The sequence below is a fragment of the Pyxicephalus adspersus genome, chromosome 1, assembly GCF_032062135.1.
Source record: "Pyxicephalus adspersus chromosome 1, UCB_Pads_2.0, whole genome shotgun sequence".
Lineage (NCBI taxonomy): Eukaryota > Metazoa > Chordata > Amphibia > Anura > Pyxicephalidae > Pyxicephalus > Pyxicephalus adspersus.
In genome coordinates, this window is record NC_092858.1 from 79,854,806 (window position 1) to 79,880,838 (window position 26,033).

A 26,033-nucleotide genomic window follows, 5' to 3' on the forward strand; every position below is an offset into this window, starting at 1 on the left:
GCAAAGCCGTAGGATCTTGGAAGCTGTATGTATTGTCTGAAAAAAATGCACCAATGATTTATTTTTTTTATTTTTTCTAAGCAGTACCACCAGTGTGAGCATGCCCTTATCACATTATGTATCAGGATTTTATGGATCTCTGACTTTTCTAATCTGTACCCACTTAAATGTCTATTTCTGTTATAAAGAATACAAATAAAGAATATTTATTCAGAACGGCACAGTTAAAGCCAAAAATAACAAATAAAACCTGTGTAAACACACCCGTAAATGTAAATACGTTTTAAAGAATATTTTGAAAATCTGTATAAAATGTATATATTTCACAATGAAAGCGAGCTCCTATGTGTAAAAAAGGGTTTAAAGTTAATCTGGTTTAAGATTTTTTTTATTATTTTTAAAACCAGTAACTATGAAATTTTTGTTCGAGTCTGGGAGAAAAAAAAAATTCCAATGAAATAAAAATGTGGCTGAATGTTCTCCAAAAACAACCTATTAAAGTCTACAACTTGACCTTTAGATACAAAGCCCTTTCAGTACACTTATAGTGGATAAAACTGTTCGGTAAATTGCTTGTGTACACCACATCCCACATGTTCTCTTTCTAGAGAAAATCATCTAGTTGTTAGGCAGATAGGACAATTTAAAGGTCGTTTGTGGGAGTCACAATGGACATCTGGGCGCAGTGGGATAATGGCACAGATAGCACTAATAGAGCAGTCAGCTCGTCAGGAAAGGTTTACAATTATTCTAAAAATCTACACTGAAAAGTATCTTATCTATATATTAGCACAACAGAACCAAAAAGAACTTCTGCTTTCATAATGTATCCAAAGACTTGATATTCAATGCCATTCTGTAAATTATACCATAAGACGGCAAAAATTGGCACACATATCAACCCCCTCCACAGCCACCATCACACACAACTAAACCAGGGCAGTTCTGCTAATAAGGACTTCAATTATAACACAATCTAAATAAGGGGGCTCTATAAAATAGGCGTTCTATAAAATTGGAAAAGAGAGTTGCCACGGACAAGTAAAGGGAATGTAAAAGGAAAAACTATGCTGCAACCCCTGTGTTAGAGTATAAGGTAGAGCGAGAAAAAACAAGGGTGACCTTTACACAGTTTTAGGTATGCTGTGTAAACCCCAAACCAAATAATTTCAATTAGCGGGTGGGAAAACATCAAAACACTGGAAAAACTATGTATTTAAATATAAAAATAAGATAATACTACTATTTTCTGTGTTTTCCCTAACTCTACCATAGGGTATAAAATTATGCTTTAATTACAAGAAATGAATGGTAACTACAATCTTTCATTCCATAGATTGCAAGGGTGTTTAAATCTTGGCTCTGACTTCATAACACAAAGACATTCACAAAAAGACTTTCTAATTCAGCCACTGTGTGTTCAATTTTGCTGTGTGCAAAACAACTAAAAGTGAATATTTTAAAGAGCAATTATTTTATATACTCACTGTAGTTTCAGATTCCAAGCACAGAGAATTTTTGGATAACCTTGGGCATTTTAGCTCTTCGGGCAGCTGGATGTTAATAAATACCAGGAAAAATAGAATAGACCAACAAGGTATGCTCTGTCATCTCTTGCAGTTTTAATGCAAAATAGGTATGTCTATCTGCAGTACACCTTTATTACCAATAATTCTTGATGTTCCTTCCTTGCATTGCAAGGTTATAACAAAACAAAATAATTACCAGATTCATTTTTTAAAGCATCAAGAAGGGCATCAGGTTTATAATCTCTGGTTCTTTAACACTATTTAACCACTGTTATTCGGCTTTCATACAGAGGACCCCTGGGTTTTCCTGGATCAATACACATACAAGATAACTTACAGTGCAGACAATGTAACTTCAGATTTCAGCACTCTATCATGCACACTGAGATATAATGATCCACCTCCTCACCAGGAGCACAGCACTACAATAAATTCAGGCATCACTAATCTTTGGCTGTCCCTCCAGGGTAAACAGCAATGTGGCAAAAAAACAACAAAATATAGATTATGGCACTTGCAGACACACCGCTTCTCTACGTTTGATCGAACATACTACAATGTTATTTATCAATCAAGTACCAAAGAGGCTGTACCCTGTTCCCTGTGCTATGTATAAACAGAAGTACAATTGCTCTTTTATATAGTGCAATGCTTCATCGCTAGGTAAGATATAAAGTGGGTTTAAGGTATTTCACAATGTTATTTTCACAGTGTTGCAACAACAGCTATGATAATTTTTCTACAAATGTTAAAAAATTTGTTCCATTTTAACCATTATCGCTATACTTTTGTTGTGTAACTAAGAAAAGGCCTGTATAAGAAAGGTATTGGTAATCTTGACTCATTTCTTGGTACATAAACTAAAGAGCAGCCGAATAATGGTATTCTCAGAACAGAAAAATGATAGAAAAACAACGTTCTCTACATGCATTTACACAGTTCATGTACAAAGACAACTGACATAAAAGCACAGCAAATGTAGTGGCTTTCAGGTGCTTCAGAGCTGCTTTGTTCTTTCTCGGAGTTGCTCAAGAAGCATCTACTGATTCTAAAAACTTCCCCCAGCAGTCAACAGGGTCAAAGGCTACGTACACGTCAGATGATTCTCATCCAATAATCCCCTCAGGGCTTTTATCGGACGAGAATCTGGTGTGTGTACAGTGCTCATCATTCACGGATCCATCCTGGTGCATCCATGGACGAGGATCGATTGTAATGAAAGTGAAGAGGAGAGAGTGCAGTCCCCCCTCCCCTCTCCATAGAGCAAGACAGTGCTGTATGTACAGTCCTCGTTAATTCATCTTTCAGTCTTTTGTCATTTGAAAGGATTGTGAAAAATCCTTCCCAATGACAATTATTGCAGGTGTGTATGCAGCCAAAATCTTACTCCTTTGCCTATATACTTGTCTCCTAACAAAGTATAACAAGTAATAAGTTGTTGGCAGCCTCCAAACAATACTGGTAACCAATACCTTGTCCTCTATTTTTCTTCTTTTTGGAAAGCGCTTCCACAGTTCAAGCCTATTTTAGTCCAGTGTTCTCCCCGGATCCTTTTAGCTGGGCGCACAACCCAGCACTTTTCAGTAACCACCCTTCTATTTTTGGGTGGTTGCTGAAAATTTGGGTCACAATACAGAGGCCACTATCCGCCTTCATCATCCTCCGACCCAGCTTAAAAAAAATTCTGGGGAGAAGACTGTAGTCTGTGTTATTTTCAACACAAATAACTATGTAACACACTGTATTCCAAACAACACAGCTAGCACACGAAGTGTGCACTTTTATGTTTACAGTAGAGAAGTTCCTTGTGTACCATGATGACAGTCTAGTCTTATTACAAAAAAGCCCCTGCAGTAAACAGAAATATTACACTGAGCCTCTAATGTCACCCCAGGGCATTCATTTCTATCACTTTAGTCCCAAATATATCCCTATATTCAGTTTAGGTCTTTAAGCAGATTTCCCACTGGATCTAAAACTGGATGGGCAAAACCAACACAATTAGATTAAGGCAGATGAATTAAAGGTGTCATCATTATGAGAGAGGAGAGAGCTCACATGAATAATTTCACTGCATGCAAATCATACTAAAATGAAAACCTATAATCATAGGCAAAATGTATTGGAATATAAAAACTAGGCTCTTCCCAAAGGAAATTGGCTGCACTAATTAAAGCAATTTGCAACTTCTACTAAAACATATTAGGCTATTTCTGTGTGAACAGATTAGATGACGTGTGTACAGATCATTGTCCCTTAGAGGATACTTACCGCATACTGAGGTGGATTATATTTTGCTAAATACAGAGGGGATTAAATATAGAGAACATTTTACGGAGTTTCAGTTGTTACCATTTTTTGCCTTGAATTTAATTTTGTATCTTTGTAAGCATTTCAAATGTTAGTACATAGCCTTATTAAACAGAAATTTTTTGCACCATGGTTTTTGAAATGACATCTCTTAATACTAAACAGTTTACTGCTTGTTGCAAAGAATAAGGTATAGAATGTGTATATGGATTTAGGAACACAGCTAAACCCTTTTCTATCTGTGAAAGTCCTGAGAGCAGCTATAGTAGAAGCCAGAGCAATCCTCTATTTCCTTAACTTTAAAAGCAGCAATTCCAAATGTTATACCAGCTGGGATCTGAGTGCAAGTGTACTTCTTGTACTTCTTTTCAAAGATGATTCAATATAAATTGATACAGTGGGCATTTAGGACTTTAACAACAATCTTCTGGACAAAATTTTGAAGTTTCAAATTTTAGATTGTACATCCTTTCTCAGGTATTGCAGTGCCCCATGTTAAATTGTTAAAGTTGTCTCAACAAACGGTCAACTCAACCTTAAATGTAAGTAGTTTAGGGCTGAAACGGGTGTTCACGCTAGCCTTCCAGCACTTGGTTCCCAGCTTTTAATCTTGGACGGGCGAATACTAGCTGCATGGAGCTTGGATGTTTTCCCTGTGTCCATGTGAATTTCCTCCCACAAACCAAAAATTACTGATAGGAAATTGGTTTCCTCCTCAAACTGGCTTTGTAGAATAGTAATGACTAAGAAAGGGACATTAGATTGTGAGCGCTTCTGACAGTTAATGACATGACTGTGGACTTTAAAAAGTGCTGTGAAAATGTATTTGCGTTATAAAAGAAAGTATAAGTGTTTTCTTCCAGCCACCAGTGCTTTGCAGGAATAGCAGCTAGGAACGAGTACTAAAATCCTCTTTTTTAACATCACACGTAATACTTTAACAGGGTACCGTATTTTTTGCAGTATAAGATGCACTTTTTCTTCCCCAAAACTGGGGGGGAAAAGTTAGTGCGTCCTATACGACAAAGGTGTGATAAAATAACTAAAATAATATACTCACCCGATCCTGCGTGTGTCTCTGGGTTGGTTACTTTTTTACGAACGATTTTTTGCCCAATCGATCGTTCGTCGTTCGATTGGAACGATAAAAATTGGAAGTGTGTACGCACCTTAACTCTAGCTTACATCATGGAACTGCAAGGCTGCTTCATCAGCAGAGCTATCTGCAAACAAAGAGAAAGTGCTTCAAAGTAATAAAACAGAACATTATTAAAAGCAAATCTTTGGTGTAATATTGAAGGCTGGGGTCTGAGAAATCATAAATATCTCAGTATTGCTAATTCTAGTAAGCTATAAAATAGGATTCCAGAAACTATTCTACGCCAAGGAGAAAAGGACTTTTATGCCTAAATATACGCTGGTGCACAGAAAAATTAGATCTAGTTTCCCTACTGAAAGTTTACAGCTGCTCAGCCTTAATAACGGTTACATTTTTTTTTTAACCTTAGACAGCTATTCTTTTTTTAACCTATCCTGAAACCTCTCTCTTGAAACATAAATAACAAAAGTTCCTTTTTTATTTTGCATGTACAAATATTCCTATTCTGCACACACAACACAGAATGTGTACCGTTGAGAATTATTTTGCCGATATTTTGGTCCATCCCTTTTTTATCTCGATTTTTTTATTAATATACTAATACATTTTCTTTTAAATAACCTCTATTTTTATTACATGTACATAATGAAAACACATCACCCCTAATGAACATGTCATGTAATGAAAAAGATCGCATTAACGGCTCTCTGTGATTCTATATGTAATTCGGGCAGATGTTGCTGGGGCTGAACAAAATAACAGACAAAGGCTGTGTGCACACGTCAGAAGATTCTCGTCCGATAATGCCCTCAGGGCCGATATCTAAGGAGAATAGTCAAAAGTGATCTGAGAAGTAGAAATGAGGATCTGAAATAATGTATTACAGATACAACAGTAATTCTGACTGGAGATTTGCAGATTGCAGTAGTAACTCCATGACATGCAACTAAGCAGATTTTGCAAGGTATAAAGAGAAAATGTTTACAAACCAAATGTTATCTTTGCTCAGCCATAACACCGATTGCCCCGATTCATGACATCAAGGCTCACTAGGGACATGGATCTAGTTTTTGTACCCACACCCATTATTAACGTAACATTGTAGATTGTAAGCTCTTTTTGGCTGGGTTCTCTTCTTGTATTATGTTACTGGTTGTATTTGTTATATACAAGGAGTATTTTACAGCACTATGTAATATGACAGTGTTTTACAAATACCAGTTAATAGTAATAATGTGGGGGATTAGGTGTTATACACAGCTCCGAGATGTTTTATTTAATACATGAGTGTGACTTTTACTACATGTAAAGACCACAAACAGAATTAGGTCCACTTTTCTGAAAATACTTTGTATTAAGTCTGGCAGTTGGATAAAGTAGTGCTTATGGTGCCCACAAGTATGATCCAAAAAGGTACTTCAAACATCTGCTGTCTCTGCTAGCAAAGCACATATATACAACATATATATATGTTGATGCTCCATCCAGTGCTAATTATGTAGAACACTTGTGACTTGAGTGGGATTTCTGATTTGCTCAAGTAATGTTTGCCTAGATCTAGTGGTTGGTGCACATTTGAGATTGCTCTGACTTGCACAGAGATTTTCTTTTTTCCCAACCGCAAATCAACAGACATATGTAAATATCTCTCCGATATCTCCCCCAGCACATCATGATGTTACCGTCACAACAGGAGAGGCGATTTCATACATTTTTACGCAAAATGTTGTTTCATAAGGTAATGGTATAACTAACATCTAACATCAATGTTCATTAAGTTGGGAGTCAGCAACTGAAAAAAACAAGGATGCATCCTCTCTGAGACAGCAATGTCAATAAATGTCTGGTGTTAAGGTGAGACCTCAAGGCTTAACACATTGTGCACTGCTTTAAGCAAAAGGATTATACAAGCAGTTCCATTAGGAATAATAAAGGACAAGTATCCCATCCTCTGCTCGCATTTTATCACCGGAAACTACGGGATTCCTGATATCATTACTCATGTCAGCACAATTAATATCTAGTGCAATATCTATAGTCTGCTATGCAGAGAGAATTTTTTTAAACACTTAATAAATTATTAACTAAGCTAGTCATGGTGGCCATTGTGTTATTGGTGCTATCACAAGATGACAAATTAATTACCAAATTAATTTTCCTGATTGATATCACAAGGCTTCTACTCTTGATGTCCTTTAGAAACACCAAGTTTTCTGTCTGGCACAGGCTTCAGGCTCGGATGATATCAATGCCTCTGGATCAGGATGAAACACAACCAGGCTACTTGTGTTTTTACAAAATTAGACTAGTAAATGAAACCTAAAAGTTACTTTCATTTCTTGCAGAATGTAGGTTTGGAAAACATTACTTGAATGGATGGAAAAAAATTCTTTAAATCAGTCTCATGTACGTATTTAATGTCAGTACCCATATATTCCAAAATGGCAAAACCACTAAGATTTTGCCGATAAGATTTGGTATTCAGAAAAGTTTAGATGTAGAGCTAACAGAACCCATTTAGAGGCTCCAGAAAAATTCAGAATGAACAAATATTCTTTTTATGCCTCCCACTACTTATGTAATGAATGGGCCTTTAATTGGTGTTTATGAGCAATTGGGTGAGTTTTTTTTTCTCTTCACTGCCACATAGTCTGGTGCTTAAAAAAGAAAGACTGTATGAGTGTTTTTTAAGAAGTAGGCTATTTCCAAGGATCTGCCAATCTGACATGCAACTATCTGATACGATTTTAATTTTTAAAAAATGGAGTTTATGAATCTTTTTCTAAAACCCGATAAAAGCCAGATAGTTTATTATTATTATTACATTATTACACAGTATTTATATAGCGCCATCATATTACGCAGCGCTGTACATAGTCCATAGTCGTGTCACTAACTGTCCCCCAAAGGAGCTCACAATCTATTGTCCCTATCATAGTCATATGTCATTAAGTCTAAGGGAGTTAGTCAATTGTTAGGGAGAAGCCAATTAACCTCACTGCATGTTTTTGGGATGTGGGAGGAAACCAGAGTACCCGGAGGAAACCCACGCAGACACGGGGAGAACCTGCAAACTCCATGCAGATAATGTCCTGGCTGGGGATCGAACCTGGGACCTAGTGCTGCAAAGGCCGGAGTGCTAACCCCTGAACCACCGTGCTGAGTTTACCCTACCTACACACACACATTTTACATGTGGTGAAGGAGACGTGTTTCTAACTGCTTCATCAAACTTCTTAGAATTAGCTACAGCAACCAGTTGCCATTTAAACAGTTGACTAAGTTGGTGTAACCTCCAATTCACCTTTTCAGAGTTATATAGGAGAAATATGAGAATGTTTCCAGAAGCTATGCAACTCAGAGCCATGGAACTGGTCAGTCAGGTGTGAAGGATTCCTAATAAGATCTGCCTACAATGCATATCCTATTTATTCTGTTCCTACACGTTTATGCTCAGAAGTCCAAAAATGTCTGCCTCATCAAAACTGAACCAATGGTAGGTGTGTCAGAGGGCTAATAACGTTTTATGGCCTAAAAGCCAATTGTTCTACAAAAATATTTGTAATCTGAACTATAATAAAACTATTCATTAATAAAATTAATTAACTAGATCTTAGAAAACAAATAATTTTATTTAAAAGTCCACTAGCATTATAATTGTAAAAAGAAATCCTTTAAGATGTGTTCCATGTGTTTACCAGGTACAAGCCGCACAGATCTGTATATGGAAAGAAATGCAAATGTTCCCAGGTGTTTCCTCTGCTGTTTTTGCCCAGAAAGTAATGTCAATGAGAACAATGACTTACAAAGGATGGGAAAAGCATAGAAAATGTTCTGCACGGTAGACGGCTTGAAATTGCATGCCGAAAAACGCACTGTGCTTAAACCTATAAACTGGCATTTTCAAGCGAGTTGTGTTTGTGAAGGATTTTAATTTAATGAACTGGAAATGCCAAATGCAGGTCAACACAAGAACAACTCCTTATGCGACTAAAAGAAACGCTGAAGTCATTTAACATTTACTAGAAAAAGCAACAAAGTGTGTGACGGTACACAGTGACAATCATTCCTTCAATGTTCTCGTTGTGCCTAGATATAGGTTTACTGGGTATATTTAATCATATCAATACCTTCTCATTTTAAAATTACATCCCAGTTTATGGGTGAGCAAAGTTCATCTTTAAGCTGACCAAACACATTGGATGGCTTTCAGTTTTCCCCTGTAGATTGCAATCATTCATAGTCATTCAGATCAGCTTTGGCTTCTTGTGCCTATATGTAAAATACTGAAGAATGGTTTAGATACTTTCAGACTGCTTTTCTTCTGTCAAAGTGTTCTTTTTAGATGGACCCAACATTTGCTGGCTTTTTAGATTGGACAGATACAGATAGTACCCGGGTTACATAGGAGATAGGGACTGTAGGTTTGTTCTTAAGTTGTATTTGTATGTAAGTCGGGACAGGTACATTATTTTAATAAATTTAGGACAGATGTTTGTCTCAACATATTATTAGGCAGCATCATGTCAGTTACTGTATAAAATCCTCACTGACGTAATCACAAACAAAGCAAAAAACAAACACAAGGCAAAAAAAAAAAAAAACTTTATGGAGCCTAGACATTCATTACTATCTGCAGAATTTGTCTTGGTCATTAAAGAGTTACAAGAACTTGCAGAACAGCAAAAGATTTTTTCTGCAAGTCATGCAACCCCCCCCCCCCCCATCAAGCCTCCAACCTGCACACGAACAGCAGGGAAACTCATTCGTATCCATATGTCGGACGTCCTAACTGTAATATCGGTTCTGGAAAAGTTGTCCCTGTGCTGCCACTCCATAAACCTAATAATAGAACTCCATAATCTTTGACAATTTTGTATTTCTCAGAGAAGTAAGGAAAAGACAATAGTAAGCTAATATGATTTCTCATTATGCACATCACATTGTTGTATTGTTTACATTGTATGCAAATGAAAAACAGTTTATCAAGCCTATTAATACAAAATACCCAACATTGCAGCTGATGTGTTCACTCCCAATTAATAGATGTTTTACTATCCACAAATCAAGTTAACAGCACGCGACTGCACTGTATGCAGCACAGAGAAATGTTTACGTGCCGACCAGGCAAAAACCAAGTGTGACAATAACTTCTTTTATGTTTTAAAAAAACAGTGTCTCGGCAGCACTGAAATCTAAAACATTGTCATTCCGGACCAGTTCTCCTTTGCTGGACTATAGAACACCTCTTCCCAATACCTCCAAAACAGGGAGTAAGTCTGCAATCCAGTAGGGGAAAAACAAAGGCAGGGCTGATAAACCTGCTTAAAATTTGGGTGCAGCAGAGCCACTGGGAGAATAGAAATACACTGGACTCCTGGCAGGGCCAACAAATGCAGCTTTTTATGCATAGAATTGTTCATGATTTTCAATAAAAATGGCCTCTGCTAAGAGCAAACCCTTGGTTTAAGCCACAACATGATTAGTGAAAATCATAAACGATACACATATATATCTGTTACCAGTTGCTGAAAGAAATACAAATGTAACCAGCTTTTGGAATCAGAAGTATATAATGTGACTGTGGTAGAAATGGAGAAGTATTTCTCTGCACACAGCTGATTTTTCTCTGTGCACTGCTGTGTTCACCTGGAGCCGATGTGAAGATTTTGTATGCCCGGCATGCATTCTACCCATTTGTGTGTCACGGCTGGATATTCTGCCTGGCAACTCATGCTCGCACAGCCTCGTTCTGGACGGCGTCTTTGTCACAGGCAGCAGGAACTCTGTTATACATCTGCCAAAAAAAGCCGTCTCTTTCAATGCCTCAGAATGATAGTTGCTAGGAAGTAAGTTTAGAAATGTTTACTTCCAGCGACATCATTATCTGGTAACCCATTGTCTCTATTCGCTTCACTCAGCGTTTATTAAAGGTGCCTGGAGTGTGCTGCATCCTAATACTGCTGAGTATCGGCTTGCTCCTTTCTTTAACCTACATATTTTCCTCAGCCCAGCATCTGGATAACTACAGATACAAATACATAATCCCAGAATCTATGTCATAGTTCCCCATTAGGAGAGGCCTAGTTTATGGTGCTTTGAAACAAAAAGAAATTGGGCAAGCTATTCCCTATTATGCGAGAAGCTGTTTTTCCTTGAGTTACATAAAAAGTGTCAAGTTTTAGGGCAGTGAAAGTGAACCTACACACTTCAGGTTTGTATTGAAACCAGATGAGGAACAACATCCAATGTTGCCAATGTGTGTGTTGTGTGTGTAGGGGGTGGCTGCTGGTGAAAGGAATACAGCTCACCAGGCAGCAGTGGCCATAGCAGTATGTGTTCAGGCCGAGAGGAGGCAAAGATCTGGCAGCCCCCATGTGTATTTGGTATGTGACTCTGTTATGAAAGAAATGTGTGGAAAGCTAACCCTGGCTTTGACTGCCTTCAATATTTTTTTTAGTTTAGTTCTATAACAAGCATGGTGTAAATTATTGTCAAAAAGTATTTCTCAAAAATCACACAGGCAAAAGCCATAGTATGATAGCAAGATACAAAGATTCACAAAGGAGGCTGCAGCTTTGGCAGTCACCAAATCATTTTAATGAGTCTTTGGCATATGTCAAAGGCCACCTGCCAAGTGCACTGGTTAGCCATATCTGCAAACCCGCTGTAGTTGCTGCCCTGGAACTCTCATGATATCAGTCTTTAAATGGTTATCCTCCTCAAATGCTTTTTATAATATAATGTGAACCTAGACCTCCATTTGGTTAAGGTTTAAAAAAGCTGAAGTCTAGTTAAATGTGAGGGTAATAGCAGCCTCTACAGCTCACACTCAACATGTCCTTCAAATGACAGAGATGGCAAACAATTGTGACTTTCTGACAGCCCACCCTGGTCTAATAAATAGTCCCCTCTGTGACTGCACCACCCCGTCTCATAATCACATCTTGTAAATTCTGTAACAACACTACAAGGCGGCCTATGTGGGTTTGCAGCATCCACCTGTGTACAGTAATCACTAACAATTTATAAAGAGTTTATAAAGCCATGGTGCTTCTTCTTTATATGCTCTTATGAATAAACACAACCAGAACATTATAATGTAGCGGAGTCCAAAGAGTTTGGATAGCTTAAATTTCACTGGCACATGAAGCACAGAATAGCATGTGATAACCTGCAAATCCCAATTACCTGCAATTGAGAGGATTTTGCAGAAAGTTTTCTGCAGAAAGATGATTAATGATGATGTAATCCCTCACCAGAAAAGGATTAGTCAAAATAACTACACAGCAGATGATTCCTTCTTTCATCAAGTTGAATTCAGAGAATTATACCGCACAACTGAACTGGAGCGCTGTCTGCTAATTCTTTGTGTCCTGCAGTTATTTACTGTTCTGCTGAGATCTAGCCATGACAAAAATATTAGAGCATGCCCTGTATTTGTGTTAAAAATAATTCAAAGGACAGCAAAGCTCTTGTCTCACTTATTAAAGCCATTATTACCTCCCCAATGCTCCCGTATCTTGATATATTTACAAAGCAAATGATATACAGTTTAATTATATGAACCACTATTTCATTGGCTGGGACAGAAGATCCTTTTAATGAAACAGTCACATATACATATTAAATAGCTTTCCCTGCACAACTTTGTATGAAATGCATGGTGCTGGGCTATGGCTAAACTGGTTTTAGTATCCAGATTGGATGTGATGAACCTTATGACTGCCATTTTATTTTTATGCAGCAAGGATCATACAATGGGTATTCCCTCATCACAAGCAGGTATGTTCCTGGATCACCAATGAAGGGAGTGTAGCAGAATGGTACAGGAAAGAAAGACAGACATGAATACAAACTGGAGCACTGAGCTGGTAGGCTGTACCCTCTTGTAGGTATCTCAGGGTTGTAGTTTTTAGGTTACGTTAGGTGCTTCTAGCTGGGCATATTCCAGCAGTACCTACATGCAAATGTGTCACATCTAAATTGTGTTTAGACTATACAAAGGCAGGTAACAGGTAATACCTATAGGGTGTTGAATTTTATGCCCAATATTATATGATAAATACAGCAGAATGTTAGGTTAAAAAAAATATATATATTTGTGCAGATCGTTGCTGCTGTTTAACACTCTCTCACTCTCTACAAGCATCAGTCGACTAATACTTACAACAAAAAAAACCACATAACGCTTACCACATAAAATATGATTTCAGAATTTCCATGTATTGCAATGTCAGGTGGTAAATAAAGAGGCATGGCATATAGGAAAGATTTTGCTCTTGAAGTATAAATAACTATTTTACAAAAAAAAGACCTCGGAGGAAGGAATAACATTAACCACCCACACAGGCTCTCTAAAAGTAAAGATAAAAGCCCTTTTCATAAGGAGAAAAATATGCTGGCCTATGTTACCCTGACACTTTGGACTCCAATATTACACAGAGCATAAACACTTCTCCAACTAGACATACAGGTGAAAACAGCAGAAGAAAACTAACAAAGCTTCTAACCCGCCTCTTCTATTGTAATGTATAACCCTTCCTATCTCTGAGACACAACAGCATAGCTCTTAACTTCTGAAGATATCCGGATGGAAAAAAAGCTTTTTGCTAATCTTTTCCTATTACCTTTTTAAATAAATAAATTGAATAATTCAGAGGTTAAAAAACCAAAATGTTCTTTTCTTAGTTGAAGTCTTAACACACTTCATATAGTACATATAAACCAATTTTTTCACTACAGTCGTGACATACTGTTTATTCCCAAGTATAAACCGAGTTTAATGCCATTATAAAACAAATATTTTACACACACACACATATATATATATATATATACATACATACATACATACATACTAATAGACTAAGGCCATGTAATTTTAGTTTGTGTCCACTTTTAAATTTAAGTTTGAAGAAACACACCATGGATGTATTTTATTCACGTAAATTTTTATGGCATTTCTATTCATTAGTTTTTAATGTTGCAGTGACGGTTACAATTTTTGCTTTTATACTCAAGGCAAAGCATTTTTCTGTGTTTTAGATAAGAATAATTACCTCAGTTCAGATTAAGACTGGTTTAAATATCAACTTTATTAATAAATACATTACCAGGTTGGTCTGATCCTCTAGAACAATTTTCCTAGCAACATGGTAAATAAAAAATGTCTTTTGTTGCTATTATATATAATTCTCCATGACTTAATTTTTACTCAAACAGAAATTTCTATTTTTTATCATTATATTTACTTAGTTCTAGATTCTACACCTCATTGAACTGATCTCCTTATTAAACTTTTTGGACTGTGGCTAGAATATGGGCCCTTCCAGATGTAGTACTGTTATCCGGAGGCTCTGCTACCCCTGAGATATACAAATTCTACCAGCCTCATTAAAAGTTATAGGGCTGTAATGTGCAAGTAACGCCAGGAGAGAGTTGCATGTAAACAAACAGTTGAACTGAACTTTAGGTAGAAATTACATTCATGAAGGGGGCGGGTGGGCAAGTTTAGTTAGAGTACACACAGGATGTGTCCACATTTACCCCACAACTTGTATGAGGGTGGGGACAAGGGGTGTGGGAGAACACTGGTGGTTTTGATGGCCCTTTTGTAAAGAAAAATATCTATGGAACACCTAGATCAAACTTGTTGAGGTTTAGAAGACAATTCACCCAAAACTATTGTTGTACAGAAACAAGTGGGGGGAAAAAGTAGTGAAGTTAAATTCTATTTGCAGGTTTTACTTTTTTTTCCCCTCAAAACATACTTTGCAATGAAACACACACACACGGGTAAACCAAACATGATTTGTCAAACTGCGCTATCTGTTGGGAAACAAATTCAACATAACCACAGTTATATGCTGGAGTTTAACCATGATAGAAAAAAGACCCTTCCATCAACTTACACAAGCAATATTTCCATAATTTCCCCCATGGAAAGAATGAATGTGCTTGGATCAGAGTTGCTGACTTGCTATAGCGAGCCGACCGGGGCATGCGCTTATACTGTACTTTATGGTCTCCTAATCCTCTGGCCTCTGCTTGGGTTATTTAGCCCCCTGACAATACAGGATGAATAAACATCAAAGGCTTTTACCTTACTTTTTCCTTTAAGAGTCAGAAGACTTTGATTTTCTTTTATGGAATTCAAATTTTCAAATGATTCACATTCCATATGTGAAATCTCTTCTAACTCAGAAAGCTGTAGTGGAAACTAGCTTCCTTCAACTTAAAACCATTTTATCCAGTTTATTCCCAACACACGTACACAGGTCAAGCTGGGGTCATCAAACAGAGTAAAACAAATTGGATTTCCAAGTCTTACCTAAAAAGCCTTCTTCATCAACTATGATAGTATAGTCCTCCGGAGTTTCTGTAAGACTGAAAAACTTGCACCTTAGAAAAAAGAAAGAATACAGAGTTAGGAGTGGGTGTCTGTTTATAAGGCAAACCTCTTAAAAATTGTATGTAAAGGCAAAAAACAAAAACATATGTAGTACATTTATTGTGTTTTATCCATCTAAAGACCCTGCAAGCACAGGAAAATACAGGTTACTCTGCCAGAAACACTCAGTTCTTGAGCCATGTTGTGGCTATAGTATGATTAGCATTTATGCTGTAGAGATTTTCAGAGCTCCACAACACAAATGTTAACTCTACAGACAGTTAATGAACAAAGAAGGTGCTTTGAGATAACATAGAAAGTGAGGACACAGGACAACACTAGTTTTGAGTTGTTTCTTTGGCACTTTAAAATAAAGAATGCTTCTAAAAATATTCAACATATTTAAATATTCTTTATACTTTATAGAGTTTATGTATGTTTTAACAATTCTAACTGGCAATTTCAGACTACAATAGTCAAAGCTTCAAGGTTCTCTGTATAGCATGTGAAAAATTAATTGAGATGAGAACATATAAGAACCTATTTTACCATTGTCCTAAAACATATTTAAAGAATCCACATGAAGAGAGCAGTATTTCACACACACCTCTCCCTTGGCCCTTTTGTGACAGCCTTACTAAACAATAAAACTCAGGGATGTTATGTGAAAAGTTACAGCAAGCAATCAAAAACCTACTGCAGCCAACAAGAGGTATGTACAAGTCTAGTCCTCCAGGGTTACTGCTGCAAACTAAATAAATACCAATATTGCAGGATCTCAGGGTAAACATAAAAACAAATAAATCATCTAAATGACTCACAGGAGGGGCACTCCTTCCACTCCTGTCCTAAACAAGACAAAGCTGTCTAAATCTTCAGTTTGTAGGAGCGGTCAGCTCAAATCTCAACAAGCAATGCTTTGCTGCAACATGTCTTACATGTAGATTTGTCAAATAAGTGCATTAAAACCATGTTTATCATGGACTTCTTGTTTTTCTTATATGTCTGCATTTTCAGGTAGAGGATTCATCCAACATTCATTTACACAATTATAGATAAATGTCAAAATGTCAGGTGACAGTTAACAGTTTGAACGTTTGACTACCAAGAATTTGAGTCAAGACTGATGGCATTGATAGATTTAATTTATTCATTGTTCAAAATTAGGAAATTCAATATATATATATATACATATACACACACATATATACACACACATATATATACACACACACACACATACATACACACACACACACACAGGTTTCCAACTGAATTGCAGCACAAACTTTAGGCTCCTGTGCTGTTTTAATCATCTCAAGACCACCAAGATGGCCCGCTATATATACCCGTCTATATATAACTGGCAGCGGGGACAATGAATGATATTTTTAGTGTATGCCTGTTAGTCTTTCAGCATCTCTTCCTTACTGGCAGCCTTGCAATGTTTGACTGTTAGAAAACATATGCTTTGATTTTTAATCTTGGCAGCTTGCAGAATTTGCAGATCACTTGTTATATTAGATCAGCGGAACGTAATAAAAGAGGGAATAATTGCGATATTTGACACTTCTCCACAATTTTACAGTGAGCTCTTAATCTATGTTTTCAGTAATGAACTCATGGTAGCAGTGCCCAGATCGGCCAATTTATTTGGCAACATACAAAAACAATGTTGCAATGGAAGAAAATGAAAGACGCTAGTCTACTGTAGTATTGCTAGGAGGACCGCCCTTTCAAGCCCCATACTTGGTAGACTTCCTGGGGCCCCTTACCCATGTTTAAAAGTTCCAGCCCTGCAAAAAATAAAATATCCCTTGATGCCTCCCTGATGGCAGCCCTGGTTACTGGGTAAACTGGCTCTAGAAGCAGAGAGGAAGTGCTGTGGTTATGAACATCACATATTTCCTTTTTCTAATGCCAAAGAAACACTAAGTAGACATTGTCATCAAAGTTTAGCAACAAAAAGTAAGTTGGCAGGTGAATTACAGCACCTGACTGACCCACAGCCTGACCCACAGCCTGACCCTGCAGCATTTTTTGGTCCATATGCAGGCATTGCAATCATAATTAAAGTAAATAGGATTGCCTTAAAATGTCAGAAAAGCATTGTTCATTTGTTGATCAGAAAACAGTTTTTCCAACTTTACTGATGTATGAATTAAACAAAGTAACTCAAAGCCAGAACAAAGGAATGCTACTGGGAGTTAGAAATGTAAAGGCGTGTTTTTTTTTGTTTTGTTTTTTACTTTTAAATGTCTAACATTTGTTTAGAGAGGTAATTTGTAAATAGAAATGTGCAAGTGATCTCCCAAAATGGTCTTTCAATAATTTTGCTAAAATTATGGCAACATTTGCATCCAGTTTTGCCATGCTTAACTTCTAGGTGAAATAAGCTTTAAAAAATGTTTTGTTTCAATATGACAATGTTTTGTGCTACAGTTAATGCTATGTAACACCACGTCTTTGTATGATCTGGCCTTCTTGATAAACAAGTCATGTCACCAAGGCTTTATTGACAAAGCCATGTGATCACTGTGTCAGCACCAGCATTGTAATCACATGGCTTTACTTGGTAGCTACGACTGTACTTTCTACTCCCAGCAGCTCTCTTCAATGTGAAGAGAAAATAGATCAGCAATTGGAAAACATTCAGCGCCCCTCAAACTGTGAGACTGATTTATTAAAGCTCTCCAAGGTTGGAGAGGATACACTTTCATCGGTAAAGCTGGGTGATCCAGCAAACCTGGAATGAATTTTTTCAAAGTTATTTGCTAGCAAATACTAACAATCCTGGACCTGATCTATTCCAGGTTTGCTGGAATACCCAGCTTCACCGATGAGTGACAAAGTGTATTGTCCCCAGGCTTGGAGAGCTTTAATAAATTAGGCCCTGTGAGTGCAACTTATGAATAAGTATTAAAAACCATAAGCCACATCAGAAATAATTCTGGTAAAAATAAGGTAAAGGTTTCAATTAGCAATAAACTAAAATACTAAAATATAACGTCACTATGAGCACAAGTAAAGAATATTTTATTTTTTCTTGCTCTATTTCCTATCTCATATTTCAGTGTAAAGCATCTTTTGTTATACAAATTACACCAAAATAAAATCCATTTTATGTACAAGCATCTTAGATACTTTGTGCAGCCACAACTAGGATTTATTATTTATAAAATGAATCACTAAACAATTTGCAATGTAAAATCGGCACCATAAACATGAAATGTAACCTGATAAAAAGTCTTGTTAATATGCACAATAAGAAAGAACAAGATCTAACTGCTCAGTATTTGCAATAATGAAGGGAAAAAAACTGAACATTTTACAGGTTCCAATAAACCACATTTTAAAAACCCTGCATGGAGAGCCGGTCTCCTATGCATTCTGATGGCTGGATGGCCTGAATAACTCGGTGATGTTTTCATCTCCGGGTAAATCCACTTAATGAAATAGTCATGAGGTCTGGGGAAAGACGCTGCTTTCTTTCAGCAGTGTTTAACTTAGCATTCATGAACAAGGCCCAGAAAGCTGCTAAACTGGCTCAGGTTGCATGTCCAAGAGAAATGTGTAGGATCATCCATGACAGCCTCAAAATGTCACATACAAGAAGTACTTTACATCGGACTATGGTCAGCTAGTATTCCATGTATTTGGATGCACAGTTTTTGGTGTGTTAGTGTGCTATTATCAAGCTACACATTATACTTATATGAGGACTTAAAGATTAGAGTGAGGTCACAATATATTTAAAGCAGAACTGCATTCAAAAAAACATATGAAAATAAAATTACCCAATAAAAACTAATTACCAAAACCAGCTCAAAGATTTTCCCTGCCACAAGATGTCCAGGCAACCATATATTTCAATACTTCTTACCCTAGAATGTTCTGGACTTGCCCAGCGTGTAAACAGACAGATGAGAGAAGAAGCAGCACAATCATAAACTCTACTTTCTCCTTTCTTTTTATCAACATACTTCTTGTTAGCACATGAACTTACTATGTACTTGTACTGCTTTTTCCACTCATACTCCAGCCCTGTTGTACTTAGATTGATACCAAATAAGATTACACAGCTTGAATTAAAAAGAAATACATTTGTTGATGTATTGATGCTTAGACAGCTGAATTAATTATGTGTATTCTATTATGTTTTAGAGTAAACCTGTCAATTAACGAGCTGCAAATGTTTACCTTCATTTTACTCACCCACTGCTTTGTTCAGCTGCCAGGAGTGAGGAAAGTTCTTCTGTAAACTACAAGCAACTGCAGCAGTAGCTAACATGGACTATGAAAGTTGTAGGGGTTAGCCTAGAACTAAAAGTTACAGGGTTTCCTTCATTCAGAGCCTGCAAGGTTCAGTGAGTGAGTAAAGAAAAGGTAAGAAAATGCTATACACTAAGGCTGTTATATAATGTGCTATATTATATAAAAATGACAGAAGATTCTCTGAGCACTGTGGTTTGGCTAAAAAGTCTGCACAGCATATAATGCCTACTTTGAGGCCTTGCCTGATTAAACTTCCATTTCGGTAAGTAAATTGCATGAGTTTTGAGCCTATAAATAAAATAGACTATCAATTTGGCAATATCAATTTCCAAAGACGCAATAGGGATTCCTAATTCAAAAAGATCTCATTAAATATATGCATACGTGTGAAAAGAGTTTTCCTATACAGCCCCACAATTTAAAGCATATAAAGGATACCCTAAAAAACACATTAATAGATGCAGGTTTTTGTTGCCATGTAGTTACCCTATAATTTATTGCATGGCCTACCTGAAGTATAGCAGCAAAATTAATAGTCAAGTCAAAGTCTTACAACAGTGATGCACTGCAATGAATAATACACATTTGACCACAATAGCACATGCCTAGTCTTCAATATTTTCATTACTGTTATTTTATCTAATAAAGCAATTTGCCAAATATCCACCTGAGTGAGCAAATGATCAATTTTCAATCACTCTACATTGCTTCTGAATGTGAAATCAAAGTTAGGGATAAAAAAAATTGCCAGGGGGTAAAAGGTTTTCTACGGAGAGCTACAAAGCAGGACGCAGAGCTTAAATGATCATCCACAAGTATTTATAAAATTACACACTACACCCAGAAACCAGATTTTGTTTCAATATATTACTACACATTGATAATATGATATACAACAAGCTTATCTCTAACAAATAAATCTAAAAACAATGACATTCCCTTTAATAAATAACACTAACACACAAAGCTAGAACAATGACATTCTGGAGATAGGCAAGGTTAAATATTAAAGGGAAAACAATAGTACATTGTCACTGAAGTATTTTGATCACTGTACCTTTTCTTTTTTTAATTAGTAATTACAATTATATTTGTAGTTAAGGGCCTATTCGCTCTTTAAAACCCTGTACAGCATTTGTGGAAATGTTCACTAACAAGTGCTTTCAGCAACAATTATTAGGCGTGTGCAGGTTACTTAAATCTACATTTGTAAGACTGTACAGCCCCCATGCAACACACTGCTCTTTTCTGCATTAAGGTTGCCTGTAGGCTTTGTTCCTACAGCAACACATTGGCTTAGTCACTTCTTTCCTGTGCTGCTGATGACCTGTGGATTAACTGGGTTTTGGTCCAGCAAATTCAGTAAGTTATAGGCTGCCAACTAAGCAGAAGGAGCTTTACCACGAAAAAGACATTTCAAGCTCTGAAAGCAAAGAAAATGTTATTAGAAACACCAATAAGAGAAAACTTCAGAGTCCTGTCATGTTTCTGCTAGAACTATATTATTTGCTTCAAATTCTTGCTTTGAGCAACTATTTTATTATTCCTGCACAATAAAACATAGTTCATGTTACTTCTTTCAAACATGGATGCATTGTGGATCCTGTGTTTCAGATGTGTTCTTTCCTTTATATTGCCAACACAGATCACAGAATGATCCAAACAGATCACAACATGAGATCAACATGGTAAACAAATCTTCTATACACTCAAAAACATTTTTTCCTTTCGGGCCAGAACCATGACGTCTTTATCACTGATGTTAATGAGCACAGTATATGCGGTATGAAATTAACAGCTTGTCAGCATGGTGGCTTTATTCTTTCTGCTTCTCCAAAAATTTAGATGGTTCTCATGATGTGAATTCATACAAACTATGGAAAAAGCTTTTACTACAGTGACATGCACTGTTGTATTCCTGTGGCAGATGGTTTATAGAGCTTGATGCAAAGCAAAGGTGACCCTAGTGTGAGAAATTAGTGGGATTGGGAAATGTCTTAATATATGTCTGACCACAAAAAGCTTTTGCTCTGGGTTATCACTATTGGTCAATGCAACTCCAAATCTTTCTTCCAAATTTCAGAGATGAGAAACAAGGACAATCGTAGACACAATGTAGATAACGGATACAGCCCTGGTATGAAAAAAAAACTTCCCTAAGCTATACTCCTTGCCATATCATTGTAATCTAAATTCATTTTTTTTTTTGTTAAGCACTTCTGCACATATAAACAGTGTTCTCCCAGCCCCTTTTAGCCGGGCGCACCACCCGGCACTTTTCAGCAAACACCCGGCTGTTTTTGTATGGTTACTGATGAGCTGGGTCACAATACAGGGTCTGCCACCTGCCTACAATTTATTCCCACCCGGCTCAAAAAAATTTCTGGGTTGAGCACTGTATAAACATTAAAGAATATTTGGTTTAAGTTTCTAGCAGGCTCATCTACTGCTGCTCCCAGCCCTAGAATACTACTGAGGAGGAGGTTATTAAAATCTGACCAGTGGCACAACACACAAAACAGCATAAAGAAGGAATATGAAAAAAATTCTTCTGTTCTATACAGAATATAAGGTGGATTTTGGAAATGTAGGCAAGCACAGATTTGGTTTATGTGACCTCATAGTTCTGGGCTTATCTGAACACTTTTTGTCTACCCAACAATTCACCAGATTTTAAATCACACCCTGATGCACTTTTGAAAAATGAACTTTTTAACCATAGTTATATGTATTACATAATATTATTGTATAACTATGTAAATTACTATGTAATATCTTTTTGTTTGTTCTGGTCTTCCAATATGCATTAACATTTTGGAAACATATCTGGAAACCTTTTCATGACTGGCAGAATGACTGCAGGGTGTGAGGTCATATAAGTGAATGTGTCTACATAGCACAGATTTACAACAAAAGAATGATGCATTTAAAACAGAATGACATTTCTGTACAAATCCTCTAACTACAAACACAAGAATTTGAAACAATAATATTGCCAGTAAAGTCTCAATAAATGGTACCAAAAACTAACTTTTATTTCCAAAGGAAAAAGTTTTAGGGGTAACAGTGCCTAATATCAACACTAATAACAAACTGTATTAAAAAGTTTTTTTTGCAATTTATTATATAATATTTTTAAAAACATATTGCAAAAAATTGCTTACACCATACATAATAACAATTGAACAATCAAAGAAATTGTATTGATACATATTGATTTAACTTTTAAAGTCTTTGACACGATTCACCAGAAGGACACAACGTTACTAGTACCTCATCAATATATGTGTTCAGATCATAGTTGATCAAATCAATATCATATTAATAGAATATTGGTATTGAAGAAAAAAGGAATTTTTTTCTAAAAAAAAAACATAGCGCAAACAAGGTAGACTTTTTAATGCGGTTTTGACTAATGTGACCCAATGTTATCATAAAGCAGCCTCTTTTCAATGCACCACACTGTATATGGTCAAAAGGTAAGGTTACGTACACACGTGCAATGCTTCCTGTCCGATAATCAGCTCAGGGCCGATATCGCTTAAGAATCAGGCGTGTGTACAGTGCCTGTTGTCCATCGAACGAACGTCCTGCGGGATCCACGGGCGATGGATGACGAACAATCGTTTGGAAGTGAAGCGGGAGAGCGTGTAGGGTGCCGCTCCGTCGTTCTCCTCCTCCCCTCTCCATACAGCAGAAGGGTGCTGAATGTACAGCACTTGTTCATGCATTGTGCAGTCCTTAGTCGCTGGAAAGGATCGTGAAAGCTCCTTTCCAATGACTATTATTGCACGTGTGTACCCAGCCTAGAATATTACCGTTAGTTGTTTTATCTTCGGAGTAGAGCTCAATAATACACCTTACTACTCTTTGGCATTTCTCCTGCTGGGATCACACACTCACCGCTTCCTGCAAAATAAATGTCCAGCCTTTCAACCTAGACACACAACAGTTTTCTCAGGAGAGCTCTTGAGTGTGAACTTTAGCAAGGAAACTTCTGAGAAAACAGGGGGATTATATTTCACATGCATGGAGGTAGGGAGCACAACTAATACCAGACTACTGAGCAGCTCCTGGCAAACCAAACACTATGCAAATCACTACCTTTCACATGCAAATACACCCTGATTACTATGCATGTCTGTGATAAGTTTACAGAAATTGAATCAAGCAAGTTTTTCCAGTCAAGTCTATTACTGGCTGTTTAATGACCAGGAGTACAGCAGTAATAAATAAATAAGTCTGGCTGTCACAAATTGCATAAAGATGACCTACAAGTTCCTATTGCTGCTAATAAAATGTTGAGATGCTTATTGAGGTTTTGTGCTGCCTCTGCTAAAAAGAATATAAAAAAAGAAAAACAGTTGTGCAGTTAAAGCAGCTCTGTCATGACTTTATAATCAGAAATAAATTGCTGGAGCGTTCAGGTCGCCATGTTATGTCCAAATACAGTTTGCCTCTAAGTTGCCGTGCTATACCCAAATAATTTTTACAGCCAATGATCTCCAGGTTCCTTTGCCCCAATATATTCCGATTTAGGGGCCTTCAAGCCTCATGCTATGCCTAAATTCATTTGTCTGACAGGGCCTTCAGATCTACACGCTGTACCCAAATTCATTCTACGGCCGGGGCCTCCAAATCACCACCTATGACCAAATACATTCTACTGCCGGGGCCTTTAAATCACCATCCCTAACCAAATATATTGCCAGGACATCTAGGCCAAATACAGTGGTCTCCACGCTGCACCATCCTGGCCCTTCATCAGATCATGGAAAAATCTTCATGGTTTTGCTGAAATTTTAAGAAGACTGATAACCAAGGACATTGGCAAGTTTCTGATACAGTCATCATGATTTCTTGTATACATATTTATCTATGTTTGAATTCCTTTTCCTATGACTGAATTGTCATTTAAAAGGTGTTGTGACAGGCATATGGCACAATTTTCAGATCAGGCTGGGTCTACACGGACGTTTTTAAAAACGCATGTAAACGTTTCTACTGTGTTTTTATGCGTTTTTATGCACTTTTAATAGTGTTTTAAAGCTTGCCTCTAAAAAGCTGGAAAACGTCTTTACGTGTTTTTGTTTCAAGTGCTTAAAAAAGCGTGAAAATGCAGGAAATCGCCCCATTGAAATCAATGGAAGCATTTATCTGCGTTTTAGGCGATTTTCAGACTTAACCCCACGTTTTAATTTTTTTAATGTTGCAAGCAGTGTTTTAGATAATGCTCATAAACGTGCCTCAAGGAAACATCCTGGTGTAGATTAACTCATTGGAATGCATGGCAATTTCAGACATGGGCTTTTAAAGCCTCAGGTAAAACGCTGGGGAAAACGTCCATGTAGACAAAGGCTACATACAAACGTGCAATAGTTATCCTTGTAAACGAACGACTAACAACCGATCGCCTGATAATTGATATAAAAAAACTGAACGACAACGCCAATGAGCGAGGAATGTCCCTGGAAACGAACAACCGTCACAGTGGATAGGATGACGATATTCGCTATGTATTGTGTGTACGGTCGTTCAGTGATCGTGGATTGATATGTGATACACTTTCTCCGGTACACGTCACTTTCTGCTTGGTTCAAATGATCGTATCCAGTGTGTGTGCATTATTGGTGGATTATATTTATACATGTACATGTTTCAGCATGTATTGAATTGTTCACAATACGATCGTTCAAAATAATTGGGAATAATTGTTGATCTGTCGTTAATCGTTCGTTTTCTAATGACAATTATTGCACGTGTGTACCTAGCCTTAGCTTTAGCAAGCTTTAATTAATGCTAGGTGTATATGGAGAGTTTAAAGAAAACTTGTCTTTCAATAAAGTTGAACTTCAGGGAAACATCTGAATATAAGGATAAAATACATAGGGTGGACAAGTTTAACTTGCCAAAAGAATTGTATCTGTCCATCCAGTTCTGAGACTAAACATAGCTCTGCTATACAGCACATTCCTGTCTGGAAGGGGGGGCAAACTAGATTTTATAGGTCTTCTCCTTCTCCCTAGTTGTGACTGTCTAATAAAAGCATTGCCCCAAAATGACTGCTAAAGTGGACAAAGCAAAGGTAACTAACATGAATCTCGCTGTCAATTGGTAATATGCTGCTACACAAATGTGTGGAGTCCAGAAAGTGTTTGGACAGCATTAGGAAGTTTGGACATTGATAAAACATATAGGAAGGATGTGATATCACTATTCAATTCTTGGTCCACAGGGTAAAGACGCCATATAGAGAGAGAGAGAAATGGATAAACCTGTGGACTGGTGGCGTAGCATGAAATGTAGGTAGGTAAACTCTCTGTCATGCAGAGATTGTATGACTTGTTGTCATTGATCTACTCATACAAAGTATCACAAGAATTGTCCACTTGTTTTTATCCAACTATGATAAACATGCCTATCAATT

General features: G+C 37.0%; 1 protein-coding gene across 2 annotated transcripts in view; it reads right to left on the bottom strand.

Annotated features, from left to right (window-relative positions):
* Window positions 1-26,033, bottom strand: part of CASTOR2 (cytosolic arginine sensor for mTORC1 subunit 2) — an 80,593-nt gene that overhangs the window by 19,825 nt on the left and 34,735 nt on the right. For both annotated transcript variants that reach the window (XM_072415899.1, XM_072415890.1), the window contains exon 2: window positions 15,272-15,342. In XM_072415899.1, the coding sequence (XP_072272000.1) occupies window positions 15,272-15,342 (71 nt within the window). The remainder of the gene's footprint in view (window positions 1-15,271; window positions 15,343-26,033) is intronic.